We start from the raw sequence: 23,114 nt of genomic DNA, 5'->3' as shown, positions 1-23,114 counted from the left end.
TGCAGCTGGGGGGAGCACAGAGAGCTGGCTGCTGAAGAGGCGGCTTGGGGGCTGGCAAAGGCTGGCACCAGAAACTCACAGCCAGGGCAAAGACTCCTGCGTTGTCCCCATCGGAGGTGCACACGCTGTGCACTGGCCAGGCGCTCAGCACATGGAGGAGCAGCTGCAGCGCCGGCTCCGCAGTCCTGCTCGAGGACATGATGGTTCCCCACATGGTGGCGGCAGCTCTGTGGGCTCAGAGCTCTGTGTCAGGGCGGGCTCGGCCACAGCGCCGTGGCCTGGGCAGCTGCAGGGCCCCGCGCTGGCCCTCAGCCCTGCCTCTGCCCACTGCCCCTGGCCGGCAGCGGCCAGCCAGCCCACGTGGGTACAGGCCCCGAGGGAGTGTGGCACCAGACTCAGGAGCTGACATGGCAGCACTGGAAAACAGAGGAGCCAGAGGATCCTGGAACTGCCCGCCTGTCTGGCAGTCAGCAGGGACAGGCTCTACAGGGTGACGGGCCAGTGAAGCCTAAGCCCTCAAGGCACGTGGGGCTGCCCTACCTGTCACACGATGGGGCCCAGCTCAAGAGGGTTATCAGCACGTCACAGGGGTGTTCCTGGGTCAGCTCCAGAAGGGCCTTGTCCAGCCTGTGCCCAGCAGCCTCATTGGCCGTGAGCCACTGGTGGATGTACCTCACCATGGCGGGCACCTGCAGAGGGCACGGGGAGACTCGCAGAGCTGCCAGAGCAGCAACTTCCCCTGAGAAGTGCTTCCCTTCCAACCGCATTGGGCCGGGCCTCAAAGGCCGAGGGAGCCCGGCAGAGCCGGCTGGAGGCGCCACACCACTGCTGGGGCCATGGAGCCCTTGCCCCAGGCTGCTTACTTGCGTTGGATTGGAGCCACCCTTCTCCACAAGCAAATCCAGCATGGCAGCACCGGTCTCGGCATCGAGGAACGGAAGGTTGGCCAAGACACCCGTGCCCACACCGGCGGTGTCTTCCTGCCAAAGGCACGTGTTGAATTCACATAGGGTCTTGCAGGAGAAGGGCAGCAAGGGAGGGAGAATCCATGGAGCGCTCCAAGCCTGGTGCTTGGCTGAGCAGTGCCAGCAGGCCCAGCCCAGGTGGGGATGGCCGCAGGTACCTGTGCCGTTCTACCCAAGCGGCCACGGGTGGCTTCCTGTTCTTGTGTCTGGTCCTTGGCTGCATCTGGCAAAGAGCGAGCGCAGCCAGAGCTGAGGGGCTGCGGGAGAGGCCAGAGAACACAGCCCAGCCCTGAGCTCCCCAGGCAGGGAGAGCCTCAGGATGCCCCGGGGGATGGAGCACGGCTGCCAGGTGCTCCAGCCCAGCTTCTGTCCTATCCATGGATATGTCCACAGGGATGGGATGGGATGGGATGGGATGGGATGGGATGGGATGGGATGGGATGGGATGGGATGGGATGGGATGGGATGGGATGGGGCCAAGCTGGCTGCAGGCACCAGCCCTGTGGCCCAGCTCTGACACTCACGCTCCTGCAGCAGCTGGAACTGCTCCAGTTCTTCAGGCTGCTGTGCTGAGGTAGCTCCAGCCTCTTCCTCCTCCAGCCAGGCCAGCTTGGGCACACTGTGGGGTCTCTGCTCCATGTCACTCTTTGCAGTTATGAGTGCTTGCTGAAGCAGAGAGGCCTCGGAAGGGCTGAAGATGAGCAAGTGCTGCAGTTGTGCCCTGAAGGCACCTGCAACAGAGGAGCCTCAGGAAGGCTACAGGACAGGAAGTCCTGCAGTCTGTCCTCGAGGGCAGCAGCAAGAGAGAAGTCTCAGGAAGGAAATAGGACTGCAAGTCCCACAGTCTGTCCTCGAGGGCACCGGCCGCAGGGATGGCAGACGCTTGGGAAATGCTCCACGTCACCGAGTCCCGCAGCCTGGCCTCGAGGTCAGCTGCACAGGGAACGCCTGGGAAAAGCTCCGGGTCAGCAAGGAAGGAGCTGGCTGTGTGGGGGCTCCTCACAGCCCTGCTCTGTCCCGTCCTGTCCCGTCGCGTGCACCGAGCACTGTGGCGTGGCCATGGCGCCGCCAGCACCTACGTCACGATGTGTCACAAAGGGTCACCCTTGCACACTCTGTCCCTTTCCATCCCACGGTGACCACGGTGCACTGTGTTACAGAGAGCCCCAGAACACACCTCCACGTGCCCTGGGGACACCCCCACCCCACCGAAACTGCCCCAGCTTGCAGGCAAGACCTTGCCCCAAGTGTTGAAGACACAGCCCAGCAGGAACTTTAGCAACAGCCCAAACAAGAAGCAGCTGCTCCTCTGCTCTGCCTGCTCGGGGCAGCAGAATGAGCCCCCACGGCTGCCAGCGCAGCCGAGCAGGAAGGGCACCGGGGCCTTCCACAGACCCTGCCATGGCCTCTTTGGGACCAGTCCCGGTGCTGGGTGGCCGGCACACTGGCAGGGGCGTGACACAGACACGGGACCTGTGGCCCAGAGCTCCAATGCTGCTCTGTCCCCTGGGCAGCGCTGACAGCAGCAGCTGTGGAAGAGTCCCTGCCAAAGGAGATTTGCCATCTCCAAGGCCTGCCAATGCTGGTGCTTCTCTCCTGCCACAGAGACCTGTGGCCCCGGGGCACATCTCTGCCAGAGGACAGCCAAAGCCAACGTACCTTGGGGTCTATGTGATCTTTTCTGCAGGTGGCTGTTGGCAGGAGCACTTGGAGCAATTGGTGGCCACACTTGGTATCCCTCAGAAGGCAGAGGATGTTGTCCCTTCCTGGAATGATTTTTGCTGGAAGTGATTAACTGCAGCACAAAACCACCATCCAGTATTGACATTCACAGGACAATGACATTCTTACAGAGATGCTGTCAAGTTGCCTTGTGTGCTTCTGGCTGTTTTTCTTTCTCTCTGGATGAAAACATCAGCCCAGTGTCTGATGGCCAATGCTGCGGGTGCTGCCTGTCTGGCTGTGGCCAGCAGCTCGTGTCCAAACACAAGCGGGTGCCTTCTGGGCAAGGGGATGGACTGGCACGAGCAGCCAGTTTCCCTGGTGTCACGGTTTGATGCTGGCACAATGCCACTGCCCCCATGAAAATACATTCTCCCTGGTGTCTGCTGTGAGATGTTACCAGGAACAGAGCGAAGCAGGCTCCAGCTTCGGAATACAAAGAAAAAAAATCTTTATTACCTTACAATATATAAAAGAAACACACAGAAAGAATGAAAACCTTCCAAACATTCCTCCTCCCCCCAACCAAATTCCCAATACATCCCATTAAGGCAAAACCTTGGACTCGCAATTCAGTTGCCACCTCTCAGGTCACCAACTGTCAGTCCATCACCACCCCTCAGATAATCAAGTCTACGTTCATCAAGGAGAGGGGAGTCCCTCTTGTGCCACAGGCTTCCCCAGGATACACGGTTGAAACCTCTTGTGTTTCTGTGTCACACGTGGCACTGCCCAGAGATCATTTGCCATCCTGACATCTTCCTTCCATGCCCAGTGCTCTGACCACTGCACATGGACCAGAGCTGCTTCTGGGGTTCCCCTTTTAAGGATGCTTTGCCCAGTTCCAAAAATGAGCACAGTCTCTCACTTTTGGAACACCTGTCCCCCCCAAATTCACCCCCTGAGGCCGAGGGGTCTCAAGAACAAAGATCTTCTTCACTGAAGGCAGAGGCCACCACCACCCTCCTCATCCATCTCTGTTCTTGCCACTCCTTCACATCACATCACATCACATCACATCACATCACATCACATCACATCACATCACATCACATCACATCACATCACTGCACTCTCTTGGCTCTGAGCCATTGCCTCCCCCTAAATGCAGTCTCTGTGTCACAGGAAAAATGGTTCTGTCCATGGCTGCACAAGAAAAGTCCAGCCAAAGGTCACTCCATCATCTCCTCCCGCCTAGGATTCTTCTCAACTTCTTCTGACATCTTTCACTTGCATGGACTTTCATCACATTTGCCCATTTTCTCCTATTTCATCCCTATCTTCTCATTCAGGTCCAGGAGGATCAGCATTTGTAAGGTTTCCATCATCCAAGAAAAGGGTTAAAATCTCGGGCTCTTCCTGCCCAGAACTCCCACGCTGGCCCTGCCGGGCACCTTCTCTCTGCACCCCTTCTCCTTCTCGGCTGTGCTGCCAGCACAAGGTAGCAAATTTCAAGGTGGCACAGACACAGACACCGGCTCTCCCTCTCTCTCTGTGGCCGCTGCCCGATGCCTCTCAGCGCTCCTCCACCCTTCCATCCTGCAGGGGCCTTCACCTCCCTTCTCTGTCCAAGGCCCGGCTCCCCTCAGCCGACCGCATGGCTTCCCCTCCCGCACCCAGCCCGCAGCCGGGCAGGGCAGCTCTGAACCTTTCACCCACCAGAACCAAGAGAGCTTCCCCTGGGAGTTCTCAGCTTTTAACCCCCTGTGTGCTCAGAGGTAAATCCATGTCCTCAGGGGCCACACCAGGTGCGGTGTTTAAATTTAAATCTGAACACTGACTAGTTTGACCACAGCATCCCAAAAAACTCACTTCCTTTTCAAACCACGACAGCGGGACCAAGGGTTCTGAAGAAAAAATCCTGAACGAGCTCAGTAACCCAAAAAATGGGTTTAAATGTGAAATGAGCGGCTCTCATTGGCTGGTCCAGCACAGCCCGCGGCTCTCTATCCCTGCTTCCAACTGCCCAGCGCCCCAAGGTTCCCCCTACCCAAAAAAACCCCCAGCCCGGGGCTGCCTCAGCCAATAGCAGCGCAGGCAGGAGGCGGCACAGCCAATGAGTGCTCGGGGCGTTGGATTGCCTCATCGGTTGCCGGGCAGAGCCCGTGGCCGATCTCTGCCCAGAAGCGGCGGCAGCCAATGAGAGCGCGCGGCGCTGCCGAGCCCGCCCTGCTCCGGACTGGCGCTCCCAGCGCAGCGCGGCTGCTTTGGGGCTGCTGCTCCCTGCCCGGCCCCGGCCATGGGGCGAGGGGCGGCAGCTGGGGCCCTGCTGGTGGCACTGGTGGTGCTGGGAGCCCCCCCGGCTGCGGGCGCGGAGCTCTCGGGTGAGCGGGGGGCGGGAGGCGCTGGGACAGGGGGGAAAATGGGTAAAAGGGGCCGAAGGGGGGAGCCCGGAATGGAGGGGGAGGAGAAGGGACTCCCCAAAGGGAGAGCGGGAGGGGCTGAGGGATGCGGGGAGGGGAGGGAGGGGTGGGAGAGGGTGGGTAAGGGGGGAAAAAGGGGAGGGGGGACCCCAAAACTGAGCAGGAGGGGCCTGGAGATTGGGGGATTTGTGGGAAAATGGGGAAATGGGACCCCAAAAGTGATTTTGGGAGCGGCCGGAGGTGGGAGGGGAGCGGATGTGAAAGAGGAAATGGGGGAAGGGCGGCAAAGAGGAAGCGGCAGCGCGGGCAGGAGGGTCCCATGGCGGCCGTGGGGCACAGCGGGCGTGGAGTGGGGATCCAGGGTGGCCCCCGGAGCGCTGGGAGCGTGCTGGGGGGACAACCCTGGATCTGTGTTCTGCACTCACAGGAGTGTTCCAGGAGATGAGAACGAGAGAGTGTCACTTCATTATTGGTACGGAGAAGGTGAGGTTCGTGAGGAGGTACATCTACAACCGGAAGCAGTACATGATGTTCGACAGCGACGTGGGGGTGTTCGTGGGAGACACCCCCTATGGGGAGACACAGGCTCGGTGCTGCAACGGAATCCCGGAAATACTGGAGGATAATCGGGCTGCGGTTTACACGTTCTGCCGGGCCGGCTACGAGCTTGCTGCCCCGTTCCTCACGGGGCACCGAGGCGAGCGCGGGGCAGAGGGTGTCCCCTCGGGCCCTACCCTGCCAATGACCCTGGAGCCCCTCAAAACGTCTCTGAGAATCAGCCCAGGGCCCTCAGCCCGCCTTCGGAACAACCCCGAGGCCTCCTGTCCCACCCAGTGACCCCCGTGGCTCTCCCAGTCCGTCCCAATCCATCCCTGGGCCTGCCCGGCGTGTCCATCCCGGTTGTCCGTGTCTGCTCCTTTCAGCCAATGAGAGCGCGTCTCTCTGGTGACTCATCGGTTGCCATGCAGAGTCCCTGGCGCTCAAATCCCGAGGGCCCGCGCTGGACTCGGCCTCCCAGTGCCGCGCACTTCATTCCCAGTTAATTCCAGGGCCACCAAAATCCCTCCGAGTGCCATCCTAGTCGCTCTCAGTACTTCCAAAGTCCCTCCCTCCTCTTCTCAGGCTATTCCAAATCCATTCAAAACTAATTCCCAGTTCATTCTCCGTTCAAGCCCGGACGTCCAACATCCGTCCCAGTGTGCCCCACCCTATCCCATCTCTCTCAGCGCCACCCCAATCGCTCCCAGTCCCTCCCTAGCCCATTCCCAGTCCCTTTCCAGCCAAACCCAGCCCTCTCCTCTTTCTCTCCCAGTGTCCCCCAGCGTGTCCATCTCGCTGGTGCCCCCATCGAGCTCCTAGCCTGGCCCCGGCCGCCTGCTCTGCTCCGTGATGGATTTCTACCCTGCTGCCATCCAAGTGAGGTGGTTCCAGGGCCAGCAGGAGCTCTCGGAGCACGTGGTGGCCACCGACGTGGTCCCCAACGGGGACTGGACCTACCAGCTGCTGGTGCTGCTGGAAACGCCGCCCCGGCGCGGGCTCAGCTACAGCTGCCAGGTGGAGCACGTCAGCCTGGAGCAGCCCCTGAGGCGGCACTGGGGTACGGGGGAGCCCCTGGGGGCTCTGGCAGAGCCGCTGGGCTGTGCTGGGAGCCACTGGGAGGGAGCTGGAGAGAGCCGGGCTGGAAGTGGGAGAGCGGCTGGGGGCTGGGCAAGGGGTTTGGGGGATGCTGGAGAGGGTGGGATGGGGTTGAAGGGGTCGTGGTGGGCACTGGGAGGGAATTTGGGGGTGCTGGGTGTGGCTGGGAGGGAGTTTGGGGGCCCTGGGAGCAAAGGGCAGGGGGTTTAGAGGATGCCGGTTGCGCCTGGAAGGGACTGGAATGAGCCTGGAGGGGGCGCTCGGAGCGCCTTGGTGTGTCGGTGAGAGGTTTTGGGGCTGCTGAGCCCTGCGGACCCCCCAGAGATGCCGCCGGACGCCGCCCGCATCAAGATATTGATGGGGATTGGGGGCTTCGTCTTGGTCTTCGTCTTCCTGGCGCTGGGGCTCGGCTTCTCCCTGCGCAAGAAGGTCAGGGCGGGTGCCGGGGGTGGCGTCCCCGCCGTGGCGGAGCGTGTGCGCTCCCGCCGGGGCCCCCAGCCCGGTGTCACCCCCTTTTCTCTGCCAAACGAGCTCCTGAGACGGCGGCGGCCGCAGCCCCTCCCCGTGGGCTCGGGCCCGGCCGGGACCCCCCGCTCCGTCCCCGCTTCACTGATTTTGGGGGGTCCCGTGTCCCCCCAGCCCCGCTGGCGCTCTGCCCCCGCCCAGTGCTTGCTCCCAGTGCTCCCAGTAAAGCTTCCCAGTTGGGCCCGGGGCCGTTTATTGGGGGGTGATGGGGAGGGGTTTGGGGGGGCGATGGGACGGATTTGGGCAAAGGGAGGGGGACAAAGGGTGGGGGCTGGGCCCGGGGGGAGGGGTCGCTGCCCGCGGATCCCGCAGTGCCCGGTGCGGGACGAGCTCCGTGCGCCGCTCCATCTCCATCCCCCGTGGGAGGATCCACGCTGGATAATCCCGGATGATCCCCAGGGTCAGAGCCCCCCGTGTTGGGAACACTCCTGGCTGCGGGTTCCACATCTTCCTGGCCCCCCCTGGACACCTCGATGAAGGCCGGGGGATCCCCGCTACTTTTCTTGTTTCTGCTCCTCTCCTCAACTCCCCCTTCTCTTCCCCCGGTTCAATCGCTCCCCCCTCGCCCCACCCTCCCCCGCTCCTTCTCCCGCCTCCTTCCCCTCTTCTCTCTCACATCCCCCACACCTTCCTCCATGGTTTCTTGAAGGGTCCAGTTCCATCTTTCCTTGGCTACAGCCCTGAGGGCTTTTCCAGCTGACTTCACAACTGCACTCTCAGACTGAGAGTGGGGAATCTTGGTGCTTGGTTTCCTCATTGCAGCTGCCTTTGACAGGGTTTGTTTCTGTCCTCAGCTGATTTTGGCCTCTGCGCTCAGCTCAGCCCTGAGCAGGACCAGCGCAGCTCCATGGTGGGCACTGCTCACTGGATGGCCCCAGAAGTTGTGACCAGATCTCCTTATGGCCCCAAGGTGGACATCTGGGCCTTTGGCACTGTGACCATCAGGATGATGGAAGGAGAACCTCCTCACTTCAGGGAAACGGCGGCCATGGTAAGAGGCAAATTCTCCAGGGGCTGCAGAGGCCTGTGAGCACAGGGGGACCCTGCACTGGGAGCAGCAGCTGGAGGTTTCTGCACATGGGAAGGGAATTCCCAGAGGACTCCACCCCCAACACAGAAGAATATTCTTCAGTCTCCAGCAACAATTTGCTTTGGGATTTATGTTGTTGCCGCTCATCTGACTGTGAGGATGGCCTTAAAATGTGAAGCAAGTGCATCAGTTCTAATGTTACCTTGCAATAAAACCCCACATCAACCCCACATCCCAGCCCCAAACCCAACAAGTTTTCTGCAGGAGTTACTAAAAGAGGTTTTGTGAGATGATTTCTCCGATTCTTCTCACTGGAAAACTTGTTGAAAACATAAGGATGATTGTTTAACATCCCCAAAGTCTAAAGTATTTCTTTCCTAGTGCAAGCTACTTTATCTGTGTCACCAAGCCTGAGCTTTCAGCAACACAAACCTCGTGGTCCTTGCCTGGCAGTGTCTGGGATGGGGCATCAGGAATGCATTTACTTGAGTGTCAGTGGCACTGCAGAGATGCACTTGATGTAAGAATCCTCTGAAATAACACAGGCAGACCACACTGACTCTGGAAAATGGCCTGTAAAGCTGGTGTCCCCATTTGGAGAAGCAAAATGTGCTATTTCTGATGGAGGTTCCTACTGACAGAGTCAGCCAATGAAACTGGCTCTCAAGGCGAGATCATTTGGATGTTGCAGTGGCTGTGGCAGCCCCAGGGTTTGGGTGTTTTGGTTGGCATAGCAAAATGAGCTCTGAGCAGCATCTGTGGCAGGGAGGAAAGTGCCCCTGGAGCTGGGGCTGAGGCCCCGGGGTGGATGTGAGCCCGTGTGGGTGTAAAAGGAGATGGCAGAGCGCTGAGTTTGCTTTCTCTGCAGGCTCGCGCTCTGATCCGGCAGAACGGGACCCCGCAGCTGCAGGAGCCCCGGCGCCTGTCGGCTCTGCTGCGGGACTGCCTCGAGTGCAGCCTGGAGCCGGACGAGGAGCGGCGCTGGGCTGCCCAGGAGCTGCTGCAGCTGAGGGCCAGGGGCTGCAGGGGAAGCAGCAGCGCCAGGGAGGGGTTTTCTTGTGGGGCCCCCTCCGACAGTCTCCAGTCTGGCTGCGTTCCACACACAGAGCAAGCAGAATCCTTGCCTGCTGTGGCTTGGCAGGCTCCTTTGGAGCTCATCTGGGCCTGGTGCCCCACAGCGAGCGGGGACATCTTCGAGCAGCTCAGGGGGCCCAGAGCCCTGCCTGACCTGAGCTTGGATGTTTCCAGAGAGTAGGCACCTCCCACATCTCTGGGCACCTTCTGTCAATGTTTCCCCACTCTGCTGGTTAAAAAATTCTTCCTTAGATCTCATCTGAGCCTGCTTCCCTCTCCTGAGTTTCAAACCATTTCCCTTTGTCCTGTTGCAACAGAGCCTGTGAGGGATTTGACTCTGGAAAGTAACAGTTCGTTTCTTTCTGTTTTATCCTTTGGACAGCACCCATTTTTATCATCAGCCAAGCCTCTCTCCAGCCTGACACCTCTGATCACTGCAGCAAAGCAACTGAGGGATCAGCAGAGGAGATGAAACCCTTAAGGACAGCTTTCAGTTACAGTAGTCAGGACAACTAGTTAGTTATGGTAGTTAGCACTGGTAGTTGGTTATGGTGGTTAGCACTGGTAGTTAGTTATGGTAGTTAGAACAGCCTGTTTGTTATGGCATTTGCTTGAATAAAAACTCTCTTAACCCTCAACTGCTTTGCCGTGTCCGTTCCTTGTCCCACTGTGCCTCAGCTGCCCGGAGCAATGTGAGGGGAGAGCGGGCCCAGCCTGGCTCAGAGCTGAGCCCCAGCAGAGCCCTGGCAGAGCCCAGAGCAGCCTCGGCCCCTGCAGAGTCAGCCTGGAAGGAGGCGCTTGGAGCCTTCTCGGCTGCACCCGGCTCTTGGTTACAAACTGGGTGTGCTGGAAAATGCCACCGGCTCTGCACGAGGGCAGAAGGGGCCTGGGGAAGGCCCAAGTGCTCCATGCAAGGGAAAAGCCTGCCCTAGGTCTTATAAATAACTAGGTAGTGTTGGCTTTTGCAATTATGTATTGACTTCTGCAAAATATTCTTAATCACAATGATTTTGATAGAGTACACTTTGTAATCACCTTTAACTGCTTTTGCTGTAGTATAATTTGTCAGCTTTTTGTGGCCAATGTCCTGGCCCCTGTGTAGCTCATATCCTCAGAACATCATTTATGGATGATATTTTAGTTTGTGGACAGTGTGAAAAACATACATTATAGTTTTGGCTTTTGCAAAATATTAAAGTAGATGCCATGTGTTGTGCATTAGAATGTTAACTTTTGCAGAAGTAGCTGTAGTTGTGAAATAATAATTAATGCTTTTATTTTTGTAAATAACTGACAATAACACTTCAGAGATATTTGTGAAATAGCTGATGTTCATTTCAAGTACTTGTGGAAATAGCTAAAACTGTCTGCATGGTCAGACAACATTTAAGGAAGGGATGTGATGAGGAGCCCTGCCACTGACCCTTCCACTGTCAATAACTGTCACCTGCTGAAACCACAGAACAGGGGCCCTTGTGAGGGAGTGACACACAACCCTCAGAACAGCAATCCACGATTCCTGCACGGGCTCTAAAACGGTGAGTTGGGGGTTAAACCAACCTAAAGAATTCCTGGAGCATGTAAACAAGTTCAGAGAAATGTTTGAATGTGTATAACCATTATGAATATGTATTTGAACAATACACTGGAGAAACTAGACAAGAAGAGTTGCTGTGGTTAACCAGTGTGCCTCTGGCCATTGCCAAGCACCCAGCGCTGTTACTGATTTATCCCTTATTTTTCCTTATTAAACTTTCAAAAAGTCTGAAGAGTGAGGCTCATTTCCCACAAAACCCAAGGTGCTCACCCCTTGTTCCTCCCCCAAAGCCAGGATTTGTCAATCCTAAATTTGTCTGGATGGAGGAGAAGGAGGCTGCAAGGAAAAGGAAGATGCACTGGTGTGGAGGCCCATGGGAGTCTCAATCTCCCATCCATGGGGGACTGGTCCCCAAGAAGAAGAATAGATTTCAAGGTTATTGTGAGAAGCTTGCTTCTCCTATAGATCTCTGCAGGCACATACTGATTTATGGAAAGTTACGTTACCCCGTTGGCCTAATTGCCCTAGTTCAACCCCTGTTACCCATCCCTGGTTAGTCCCTAGAATGTTCTCCCTCTCTGTCCCTCCATTGGCCCTAATTTACTGCATTCCTCTGCCCCTGTTTCCCTATTAGCTGACCCGACCCTTAACCCATCCTTTGCCCCATTTTCCCCCATATCCATTGGACCCTGACCCTCAGCTCCACCCTCACTACCCCATATAAAAACCTCCTGTGCCCTCAGCTTGCACCCTGTCTTTGTCCCTGGAGCCTGCTGAGCTCTGTGCCCTGTTCCTGTACCAATAAACCCAGTTTGCTTCAGATCATACCCAGACCCATCCTGCCGACTTTGTCAGCTTTATAAAGCAGCCGTGAGCTTCGGGCTCCGGAGTGCCGGATGCTCCAAGGGCCTCGGCAGCGCCAGGACGCTCCAGGATGGGACAGCCAGGCAGGGCAGGAGGAATCACTGCCCCTTTCCCCTCTCTGCTGCTCCATCTCCCAGCCCAGCATCGCTGCAGGACAGCCTCACTGCCAACACAATGCTGCCAGAGATGGACTGGGGAGATCTCCTTCCCGTTCCCTCTGGCATGGAGGCAAATCCCATCTTCTCCTTGTCTGCCCTCCTTCCTCTCCTCATTCTGTCCTTCATCCATCCATGTTCCTTTCCCATCTCCACCGGGGAGGACCAGGGATCCCACATGAGGAGGGGCTGCAAACCCATCCTGGGGAGCTGAGAGGAGGTAAAAGCCTCCCTGTGTTTGGAAGGGTGTGGGGAATGTAAGAAGAGCTTCAGGCAGAGCTCAGCCTATTCCTGGTGCCTCCAAAACTGGCGGTGCCAGATACAGAGATCCACGGGGCAGCAAAGATCCCCCTGCAGATCCCTGGGGATGCAGAGATCCCCCTGCAGATCCATTTGGATACAGAAATCGCCCTGCAGATCCATGGGGATGCAGAGATCCACCTGCAGCCCCCGGAGCAGCCACGCTGAGCACGGCGATGCCTGAGAGGAGGCTGTGACCCCGCGGCCAGAGGGCCCCGCTGGAGCAGCCTGTCCTGGCAGGACTGACCCCGGGGCACAGTGACCCTCGCTGCAGCACTTGGAGGGGGCTGTGCCCCATGGGATGGACTCGGCTTGGAGAAGTTCCTGGAGAAATCTCCGGTGGGAGAGAGCCCAGGGTGCAGCAGGGAAACGACGCCTGTCCCTGAGCAGAGGGAGAAGCCCCGGGGCATGAACTGAGCCCGGCCCCATTCCCTGTCTGCGGCACTGCCGGGGTAGGAGGCGCAGCTGGAAGGAGGGAGGCGTGGGGGAAAGCTGCATTTAAGGGTCTTCACTTCTCATTATCCTGCTCTGAGTTTTTGGAGTTTTCTGTCAGAAATCTCTCCCCTCCCTCACTCATCCACAGGGTTTGGGGCGGTTTTCTCTTTTTGGGGGAAATCAAAGCGATGCACTGATGCTCCTAATTAGGGGTAGGAGAAATGAGGCTCCAGGGCTTCCCGCTCAGCCGGAGCCACCGGAGCCGCAGTGCCGGGAAAGCCGTGGCGGGAGGTGCGGAGAAGTTTGTTTGTGTTTTCAGCTCAATCCCCTCGGGCCCGGGCCCGTTCCAGGGCTGTTCCTCAGCTCCGGCTCTGCCCTCACGCAGCCCAGGGGTCCCTGAGAGCGCGGGGCGGGGCTGTGCCGTGTGCAGAGCCCGCCCCTGGCTGCGATTGGGCAATGGTGCCGTCAGTCGTGGTTGTGGCGCAGTGATTGGTGGGAGCGGGGCGGAGCAGGGCCCCTGTGGCGGGCTGAGAGCGACCGTGGCTGGGCAGCGGCGCCATTGTGGGAGCGTTTGTGCGGTGCCGTGAGCGGCGGCAGCGGCCGGAGCGCGGTGAGGCGGCGGCGGAGCTCGGAGGCGGCCGCAGCGCAGGTGGGAGCCGCGCTGGGTTGTGCGGGGGCTCGGGGCTGGGTGCGGGCCTCGGGGGCGGCAGGGGGCTCGGGCGGGTTCGTTGTGCCGTGTCCGGCGCGTGTTGCCGCTGGCGTGAGGGCGCTGCGGGAGCGGCTGCCCGCGGTCTCCTTGCGGCCGCTGCCTCGGCAGGAGCCGCTGGCGGAGCAGCGCTGGCTCGGCCCGGTTGCTGTGGCTGGGACAGAGGGGGCTGCCCCGTGCCCGGGGCTGTGCGGGGAAATTGCCGTGGCCGGAGGTTTCTGTGCGCAGAGGAGACAGAGGAGTCCTGTAAAAGTGACTTTATTGCTGAGCAGAGGGAGAGGCCGAGGGGCATTTGCCGTGCACTCTCTGCCATTGTTGTAGTTCGCAGCCTCCTTTTTATCCTCATTTTCCCGGCTTCATCTCCCTCTCCCTTTGCCCCCTGGCTGAGGTACTTGGAAGGTTCAGACCTCCCGATCCGCCAACTGCATGTCCTCGTTAATGTGCCCCCCCACTTTTGTATAACAGCCGATATTCACGGCTCTGTTAAATCTTTACTCTTCTGGAAGTTCAGAAATTTAGCGGGACTTTCTGTGAGCAGCAGTCCATGTTAATTAGTAACATTTACTGAAGCTGGTGCTTTCGCCCGTTGCTTCCTTATCTACAAGTCCCTGGCCTCTCGCTCAGCTGCTGAATGAGCTGCACTCTCAAGGTGTGGAGCATGGTAAAAAGATGAGAGTTGCTGTAGCACATCAGAGGAGAAACAGCATTCGTTTAACCCCTGGTCTGCCAGGGAGCCACAAAACCGTGTCCTATTCCCATTCTTTCCACGTTTGGACAAATACATAAGCTGCTTTCTTATTTCCTTTGTTACCAGTTTCTCCACTTTTCCTTTGTCATCTGTTTGCCAAGAGCAGTTTGAGACATTTAATTTTCCACAAATTCCTGTTTTTTATTCTAAACGGTAATCTGATCCCATCCCATGGTGAAATGTTGTGTTCCTCATTTCAGTGGATTGGTCAGCAGGAAGGTCAGGAGCTGGAGCTGTCTGGTTGGTTATTGCGAGGAGAGCTTGTAAGCTATTGATGCCATTGAAATGAGAAATGGGCTGTGTGGCTCCTGATATGAATTGGTTCGAGTTCCCAGGGGCTGATCCATGGTGTTCTAGGATTTGTTTTTGTGGCCGTTGATCTTTTCCCGATTTTGGGCGCTCCCTTCAGCCAAGACTTCATCAATTTACCACTTTTCTCTAATTGAATAATGAAATACTTGGATTCCCAACTGATTTCCCTGAACTGGTGGCAGCAAGAATATCTCTGCTCTAATCCGCCCTATATAACACAGACAGTGACAGCACATGTTGGAGTGGGCAGAGGGATGATTCCCCCCATTTATTTATAGTGAAGTTTTCACAACATTCTCCATTTGCTGTTTCCCTTTGCAGCTTCACCCGTTTCTGTTGCAGGGTCAGATATCCTCCTGGGCTCTGCCTTGAGCTGTGCAAATTCCATCAGTGCCAGCAGGCAGAGCTTGGGGTGAGGGGCAGAGGGAATCAGCCCAATTCCTGCCCTGGGCAAGAGACCCAGGTGCATTGTCCACACTTTTCCCAGCAGTGTTCATTTGCATTTCTAAAGCTCCTCTGCAGGCTGCCTGGAATGAAGCTTCTCTTCCAGGTCATCTGGTGAGTCACATGTGGCCCCCTCCCCAGAATCTGTTTTTTTTTTTTAAAAGTATTAACTATTTACAAATTCAAAGTATTACGATTAAAGTGGTTACATTTTGCAAAATGCGACATAAAGGCGAGCATGGAAAACCCAGACAAAAAACTCTTTTTCACATTTCTGTCCCAAACTTACTTGGCAATATAAAATGGAAATAGTATGAAAAATTATTCTCCTGTAGTCATCTTATCAGTGAAACTGCAGGGAAAATGTCTTCCCCTCTGACGTGAATTCGGTCTCCACACTCCTGGATTTGCTTCTCAGCCTTTTCCAGCCCAGGTGTCTCCAGCTCTGCCTGGGCAGTGTCTGGGGTAGCCGTTGATTGCTGTTTGCTGCTGGGCAATGTTGATGTTTTGTTGCTGGTCGTTATCTCTGTAGGTGTCTTTTGTGCTGTTCCCAATCTGTTGAAATGTTAAACTCATCTCCATTGAGTAGTGTAGCAGCCCTTATATAAAACCTTTAAAATTCCTTTCCGCAAGGCAAACCTTGGAGTAGAGAAAGCTTTCTGGGCACAGAAAGAAGATTTAGAAGAAATAAACTGGGTATATTTTGCAGCAGTGCAGTGGCAGGCAGCCCAGAGTGTGGGTGTCAGTGAGCCCCAGAGTGGAATTGTGCCGTGGTGTTCCCCAGCAGCTGTGGCAGTGCAGGCCCAGCCAGCGCTGAAGCTGCAGCAGTGGCAGCAAGGCTTGGCCCCAGTGGCTGGAGATGGCAGAGGAGGGTGGCCAGGATTGCAGAGGATTCCAGGCGAGGATCTGTGGGCAGGCGTTGCCTTCAGGGCAGGCTCAGGGGCGGCCTCCCATCCTCCTGCTGCGGGCGGGAAGTGCAAATCTCCGGGGCTTCAGAGCCCTTGAGGCCAGGCTGAGGGGTCCCCCCGTGTAGAGCTGTGCTGGCGGCTGTTTCTGGCCTCAGGGACACTTGGCATGGGCCCCTTGGCCACCGGTGGTGCTGCTTTGCACTCCTTGGGCAGGAGCCGATGTCCTGGCTGGGTGTTGGCAGCAGCAAAGTGCCAGGGCAGGCTCTGTGCCAGCCCAGCTTCCTGTGGAAGAATGTGCCTTGATATCTGCTCCAGTGGTTGCTGAAGCAGTGAGAATTGCTTTTGCCCCGTTAGGTGCCATGGTGTCAGCAGAAGATATTGAAGCCTTCCTGCTCAGGGCATTTCAGTTCCAGGCTCTCACAAGCACCCACAGCTGCGTGGGTTGAGCTGAGCATGGGGCGGTGACCTGCGCTGTGTCTGATTCCCCTTCCTTAATAACAGCCTGTCTTGTAGCTCTTTTCCCTTCGGCTGCCCTTGCAGACCCATCCACAAACACATTTTCTCCCTCAGGCCAGGGAATGTCCCATCATCAATCTGTCCCAGCCTGGGTCTGGAGCTCTGTCCCTTGAGTGCAGTCCTGGGTTCCTTGCCAGCCCCTCTCCAGTGTGTTCAAACAGGAGGCTGGGTTAAACCCTTGCCCTGTCCTCAGTTGTAAATCCTCCTGTGCAATTGAACAAGTTTCATACTGTAATTACCGAGCCCTGCTCATCCATTTAGAGGCTGTTTAGGTTGTCAAAGCGTTACCTTGATTCTAGACTTGAACTATAGGAGATCCTCCTGTTGCCATCAGTTTTCAGGCCTCAGCTCCCATGAAAGCTGTGGCTGCACAATTTGCAGAAAATGAGTCCACTCTCTGGCCACTGGGTTAAACATTTTAGTACAAGAATTCCTTTCACATGACCCTGTTTAACATCCACGTATAATTCAAATTGTTTTTCCCTGTCTGGAAGGCCCAGGCCGGCAGCCTCAGTTAACCTTCATTTTAACACTTGAAAATTCTGTGTTTCCTCCTGCTGTCCATCCATCCTGTTTGTTGACTGGCAGGATAGGAGTGTTGTAGGGAGACATCCCTGGCTCCAAAAGCCCTGCCTTTAACAGGGACTCAATCCCAGGCTGTGAGCCCTTCCTTCCCTCTCTTGGAACAGGGTATTGTTTATCCTGGTTGCTTTAAAGTAATTTGTATAGGCTCCATATCTAATTTTCCCTCTTTCCCTGGGACTGCCCACACTTCTGGATTCACTTCAGCATGGGCCTTGTCAGATTTTGGCACAAAGGTAGAACTGAACTAGCCTCTGTATCCCCTTTTACACTATTAAAATCCAGCACTCAAATTCCTTCCTATTTCATTACAATCACAGGAGGAAGAAAAAGAAATTCATTTATTTCAAACCTATCCCTCACAGCTTCTAATACTGGCTGAACAAATCATACCTGCTCATATTTCCCACTCATTCCTTTAAAAATTAAAATATTCTTTACTATTTTCCCTTTTAGGTCTAAGATTCAGAGTGGATTGAGAGGCCCCTGTGTCCATCAGAAAATGCCTCCTCTCAATGCAGACCCACCCTGAATGTTCTCAAGGGCTCCAGTGTGGAGGGTCCCTGGTGTGATGGGAGCTGTGACAGCCCTGCCAATCCATGTCCATCAAGGGGTGGACTTGCTGGTCCTGAGGGTGCTGCAGTCTGTGCTTGCAGTGTCCTTGTGCCCTGCAGCTGGAGCCCTGGTTCCTTGCCAGGGGCTGTTTGGGTGGGCTCTCCCCTGCCGAGGAGGGCAATGCCTCTGCCAGGTGCTTGTGGCCGAGCCGTGCCCTGGGTGCTGGGGCCCCCTTGGGCCCTGGGGTTGATCCCTCAGGGGCTGTAGGAGCTGTGCCCTGGCCTTTGCCTTCAGCTTGGCCTTTTGCTGCTCCCTTCTTGCACTCACCTGCTGTGCCTTTGTGCCCAAGTGCTGCAGGGCCTTCTTGTGCCCCTCGTGCAGCCCCCTCAGTGCCTGTGGGTGCTTGTCTTGCTTTACAAGAGAGGTGTCTGCTCGGGAAGGCAGAAAAGCCTCTCTTGGAATGGAGAATGCAAACTCCGTCCCTCTTAATTTTTAGAGTAGTGAAATGAAGGGGCTCTCAGGCAAAGATATGGGAATAGGAATACCAGTTCTTTACTAGTGTGTATAATAAAGCAAACAAAGACCAACAGCTGCGGCACTGACAGCAAACAGAGCCCGGACCCAGTCCTGGCCTTTGGGCTGCAGCGCTTTGCCCTTGGGTGCAGTTCCGGGCACGGCCGGCAGGGGCGCTGGTGGCTCCCGCGGGGCGGGGCAGCGCATCCCTCCCATGGGAACCTCTCTGAACGGGAATAGAGCAATCCCTTCATCTAACTCTTTCACCATTTTAACTTCTATAGCCTTTCTCCCGTGTTTATGGAAAGAATTTGGCGAGGGGCTGCCTTTAAACTGAGCTCCTAGTGTTTCGATAAGGTTCTTCCTGTAGAGAGAGAGAGTTTCCCTGAACAGCCGGAGCTGTGGTTACCAAGGGGCCGTAACTCAGAGCAGGACGGGGTCAGGGAAGGATATCCCGCCGAGGCTCAGTCGGAGTGTGTGCAGGGTCTGCTGCCGGAATCAGCAGAGGGGGATCTTCCCGTGGAGGCCGAGGCGGAGCGTGGGTAGCCCCCACATGGCTGATGGCGGCTGATCCGGCAGCTGCCGGCAGAGCAAAGGCAGGTGGGAGAGCCCGGCAGCAGCGGCAGTGCCCAGCGCAGGTGGCACGGGCAGGGCAGCCGGGGATGGGATGGCTGGGACCCCCCCTGGGTGCGGTGGGCGCGGTGGCCTCGGAGCAGGCGGCAGGACAGAGCAACCCCCATCTTCCCCAGCACGGCCGGCAGAGCGGCCGTGGGCCAGGCAGTGGGAACAGGGCACACAAATTGAGCGACAGCGCCGGGGCAGGTGGAGCTGCCCTGGGCAGTGAGGCCGCACCTGGGATGGAAACCGGGGCAGGCGGAGCTGAGGCGGGCAGCGAGCCGGGACCTGGGACAGGCGCCTGGGCCGCGAATGGAGGGGGCAAGACTTGCAGAGCATCCCACTCTCTGATTTTTCCTCTTGTTCCCCTCCCTTTCATTCCATTTCCTTGTCTTGTTTTTCTCAGGTGTTTCTGATACTTTAAATATTTTTATTCTCCTAAAATCTCCTGTCTGAGATATGGCATATTCTCTTTCTTCTAGATTAAATGGGTTTTTTAACGAATAAATCCAGAGCCTAACAAATCTCAACTTTTGCTTGGATACTTTGAAATGGTCTACGCATTAACTCACAACCTCCTAATGTTGTTTTTCTCATCATGTTTTTATTTATCCTTTGGCAAATTAAGCATCTTACAGTTACTTGCTTTGGTAATCCAAAAATCCCAGTGCACCCATAGTTCCTTAAAAAATGATCACACAAAGCTTGACTACCCCAGTGGGTTTTCTGATGCAAGTCTTCTAATATTTTCCTAGTAAGCACATTTTATCAAGTAATTGTCTTCCATCAAGAAATTTCCATTTCCCTGATTTATCTTGTTCATTTCCTGTCTTGTTTAAGTCTTTTTTCTCGGCTTCCCTAAACTTTGGAATTTCCAATTTTTCCTCGTTTGGAGTTAATAGTAACATAACTCTTTCATCTCCATTTTCTGCTGCATCCTTAGCTTTGTGATGTTCCCCAGTTTGCCCAGTTTGCCTCTCCTTTGGCCCGGGCTGGGTTCCCCCCGCCCGCAGTGGCTGGAGCAGCCGAGAGCCCCGCGCTGCCCATCCCGACCTGTCCCGGCTCCATCCCCGCTCCTGCCGGGGCTGCGAAGGCTGCGGGAACGGGGCACCGAGGGTGTGGCTGCTGCTGGGGGAGGAGGAGGAGGGAGGGAAGGGCAGGGATGAAGGGGGAGGAGGAGGTGGGGTTAGAGGGGAGGAGCAGGGGGAGGAGGGATGGAAGAGGAGGGATGGCGGCAGAGAGAGAGCAGGGATGGAAGGAGGAGAAGAAGGACAAAGGCAGATGGAGGCTGAGCTGAGGGAACCACGCAGTCGATCCCTGCCTGAATTCGCAGCCCCCACCTGTGGGATCATCGCCCCCCCATCGCACCCATGAGCGGGGAGGGGGAGCTCGGCCCAGATATCCCTGGGGGTCCCTGGGTTGGGTTTTTGGGGATGTTTGGAGAATGAAGAAGTCGAAGGCTGAGCGGAAAAGGCCCCTCGGGGGGACATCGGGGGTGGTGGTGGCGGCAGAGGCAGCCTGGAGGAGCAGAGCCCTGTGTCCCCCAGGAGCCCAAAGTGGGGAGCCCAGAGAGGGGGGAGCGCCACCATTGGCGGGAACCTCAAGAGCCTGGAGAGGGGCAGGGGGGACTCCTTGGAGCCGCTGCAGCCCCGAGCAGAGAATGAGGGGAGAAAGGAGCCTGGGAGCCCAAAAAGCCCCGGCATCCCGAAATGGGGAGAGCGAAGCGGGGGGAGCTTTTGGCATTGGTGGGACTGCCAGCAGCCTGGGCAGGGCGGGCACCGGGCACAAGGGGGACCTCCAATCCAAGCGTGACCCCAGCTGGTGGGACAGGGGGGAATCCCTGAACAGCAAAGGGGAAGGACCAGGGATGGGGAACTCCTGGGAGGCTTTTTCAGGGCTGAATCTGGGTGTTTGGGAGGTTTTTCTGGAGCCCAGGTGGCCAGTGATTGTAGAGATGAACTCGGGCACAGGGACCTTCAAACTCAGTGTGTGCTGGGGAAGGTGAAACAGGAAAGACTTATAAATACGATTGTCTTGCAAAAGGTGTTGAGAATATATAAAGTATAAGGAAGATTGAAATGAAAGCAAGCTCTGAGATACCTCAGTTAGTGAACAACTGGAAAACAATGGTGTAGCCCGATGAAGGTAATCCCCTTTTGATGAAACAATTCCCTCTGCTTGCAGGCAGATCCAGACCCTACTAGCTCAGCAGAAGGGGTCCAAAGAGGAGTTTTTAGGGTGTAAAATGTAACACAGTATGATGATGTAATGATTCTTACAGGCTGTATGTAAATGCTGCAGGATTTGCATCTTCTACTAGATTGGTTGGTAAGAAATAGAATATGCAACACAGAACAAAATTTATTGTGTTGTAACAGGAACCTTACTAACTTACTCTCATACGCTCTTCTCCTCTTATTCTTTTACCCTCTCACCCTCTCTACCCCTCTCTTCTCTCGGGCCAGCTCAGAGCTGTGCCTGGCAGCTCCAAGCAGGGCCCTGCACCCAGGCCCTTTGCAAGAAACCGCAAGTTCCACGCCCTGGCTGCAGAGATCTCTCGTCTCCGTCTGTCCCAACCGTCCTACCCCCCAACACTCCTACAAATGTGCTCATCCCTTGTTTTCCCCAAACCAGGATTTCCCATTGCCAAGGCCTGGGACGCTGCGAGGAAGAGGAAGATGCCCCAGGACACTGAGGCAGGTGAGGAGGAAGTCAGTGCCCCTTTCCCCTCTGTGCTGCTCCATCTCCCAGCCCAGCACGGCCCCGGCTGCAGCTCAGGCCTGGGGGGATCTCCTTGCCCTTGCCTGTGGCACGGAGGCAAATCCCATCCTGTCCTTGTCCTTCCTCCCCCAGAGCAGGAGCTGAGCATGGAGAGCAGGGAGGACAAATGCCCGCGGCAAAACCTGGTGGAAGAGGCCGTTTTGAGCGGCTCCACGGCGCAGGAAGCCAACGGGGAGGAAAAGCCCCGGAGATGCCGCACGAGGAGGGGCTGCAAACGCAGCTGGCGGGGATCTGAGGGGGAAAGAGCCAGCCTGGGCCGGGAAGGCAGCCGGAGATGGAGCCAGAGCTTGGAGCTGGTGCTCCATGAGCAGCTCCATGATGGGGAGAAGCCCCACACGTGTGTGGAGTGTGGGAAGAGCTTCAGGTGGAAGTGCGAACTGATCAAGCACCAGAGGATCCACACTGGGGAGAAGCCCTATGAGTGTGGGGAGTGTGGGAAGAGCTTCAGCCAGAGCTCCCATCTGATCGTGCACCAGAGGATCCACGCTGGGGAGAAGCCCTATGAGTGTTCCGAGTGTAGGAAGTGCTTCAGCCGGAGGTCGCACCTGATCACGCACCACAGGATCCACACTGGGGAGAAGCCCCATGAATGTGGGGAGTGTGGGAAGAGCTTCAGCCAGAGCTCCAGCCTCATGAAGCACCAGAGGATCCACACTGGAGAAAGGCCGTACAAGTGTTCCAAGTGCGGGAAGTGCTTCAGCCAGACCTCTAGCCTGATCCAGCACCAGAGGACCCACACTGAGGAGAGGCCCTACGAGTGTTCCAAGTGTGGGAAGAGGTTTAAGATCAGCTCCTATCTCCTCCTGCACTATTGGACTCACAGAGAGGAGAGGCCCTTCCAATGCCCCGTCTGTGGGAAGGGATTCAAGAACAACTCCACCCTCGTCACCCACCGGCGCATCCACACTGGGGAGAGGCCCTACGAGTGTCCCCAGTGTGGGAAGAGCTTCTCCAGGAGCTCTGACTTGACCCAACACCAGCGGAGGCACCACTAAGGGAAGCCCTGCGAGTGCCCCGAGTGTGGGCAGAGCTTCATGCGCTGCTCCAGCTCCATCCCCCACTGGAGGAGGCACTTTGGGCACAGCCCTGGTCACTCACATTCCCTGTGATCCATGTTGGGAACACACCTGGCTGCTTCTCCTTTTGGTTTGGCCTTAATTTTCCTCTGCTTCTCCTTCATCCTTTAAAAACACCCAAAACTGGGTTAAATGAAGGTTCGAATATATCTGCAGTTCCATAATTTCTCAGTTGTTTTAGAGGGAATTTAGGATTTGGGGACAGGTTCTGTGTGGAGTGCTGCTGTTGCTGAGAGGCAAGAATTTGATCTCACCCTTCTTGTGTTGCTAGGAACTCCTCCCCTGACCCCAACCCCAACTCCACCCTTGGGATACCCTATAAAAACTCCATGGCCCTGCCTTTGCCCTATCTTTGGGGGATAAGAAATGAATTCCCAAAGGATCAGCCCTTTTTCCCTCTGGATTGCAAAGGATCAACCACATTCTCCACTGGATTCCTAGAGTATCAACCTTTTTCACTGGATTCCCAGAGGATTTTGACTGTGTCACTGTTTTTTTTTTGTTTGTACTACTGCATTTGTATTTTTAATTTTTCCTAATAGAGAACTGTTATTTCTACTCCCGTATGTTTCTCTGAGAGCCCCTTAATTTCAAAATTGATTAATATAATAATCATCATCATCATCATCATCATCAAAGGGAGAGGGTTTTCATTTTCCATTTCAGTGGAGGCTCCTGAAATGGGGAGACACCTCCAAGGATGGGCCATGTAAAATAGTTCCTGAAATATGTAGATTAGTTTATGGATATGCA

The 23,114-nt window shown here is 56.2% G+C and overlaps 1 protein-coding gene and 1 pseudogene across 1 annotated transcript; both read left to right on the top strand.

The window, feature by feature from the left end:
- Positions 1-23,114, top strand: part of LOC132085560 (zinc finger protein 850-like) — an 84,555-nt pseudogene that overhangs the window by 5,258 nt on the left and 56,183 nt on the right.
- LOC132085616 (class II histocompatibility antigen, B-L beta chain-like) lies at positions 5,492-6,409 on the top strand. Its single transcript, XM_059491077.1, has 2 exons — positions 5,492-5,747; positions 6,363-6,409. The coding sequence occupies exons 1-2, from the start codon at positions 5,492-5,494 to the stop codon at positions 6,407-6,409; spliced, it is 303 nt and encodes a 100-aa protein (XP_059347060.1).

This window comes from Ammospiza nelsoni, chromosome 31 (assembly GCF_027579445.1).
Source record: "Ammospiza nelsoni isolate bAmmNel1 chromosome 31, bAmmNel1.pri, whole genome shotgun sequence".
Taxonomy (NCBI): domain Eukaryota; kingdom Metazoa; phylum Chordata; class Aves; order Passeriformes; family Passerellidae; genus Ammospiza; species Ammospiza nelsoni.
This window is presented reverse-complemented; position numbering and strand designations above follow the sequence as displayed.

Excerpts from the sequence above, each read along its gene's own strand:
- LOC132085616 (XM_059491077.1), top strand. The coding sequence starts at position 5,492 with ATGAGAACGAGAGAGTGTCACTTCATTATTGGTACGGAGAAGGTGAGG. Across the intron at positions 5,748-6,362 it reads GTTCCTCACGGGGCACCGAG|TGTCCCCCAGCGTGTCCATC; the intron begins GCGAGCGCGGGG and ends TTTCTCTCCCAG.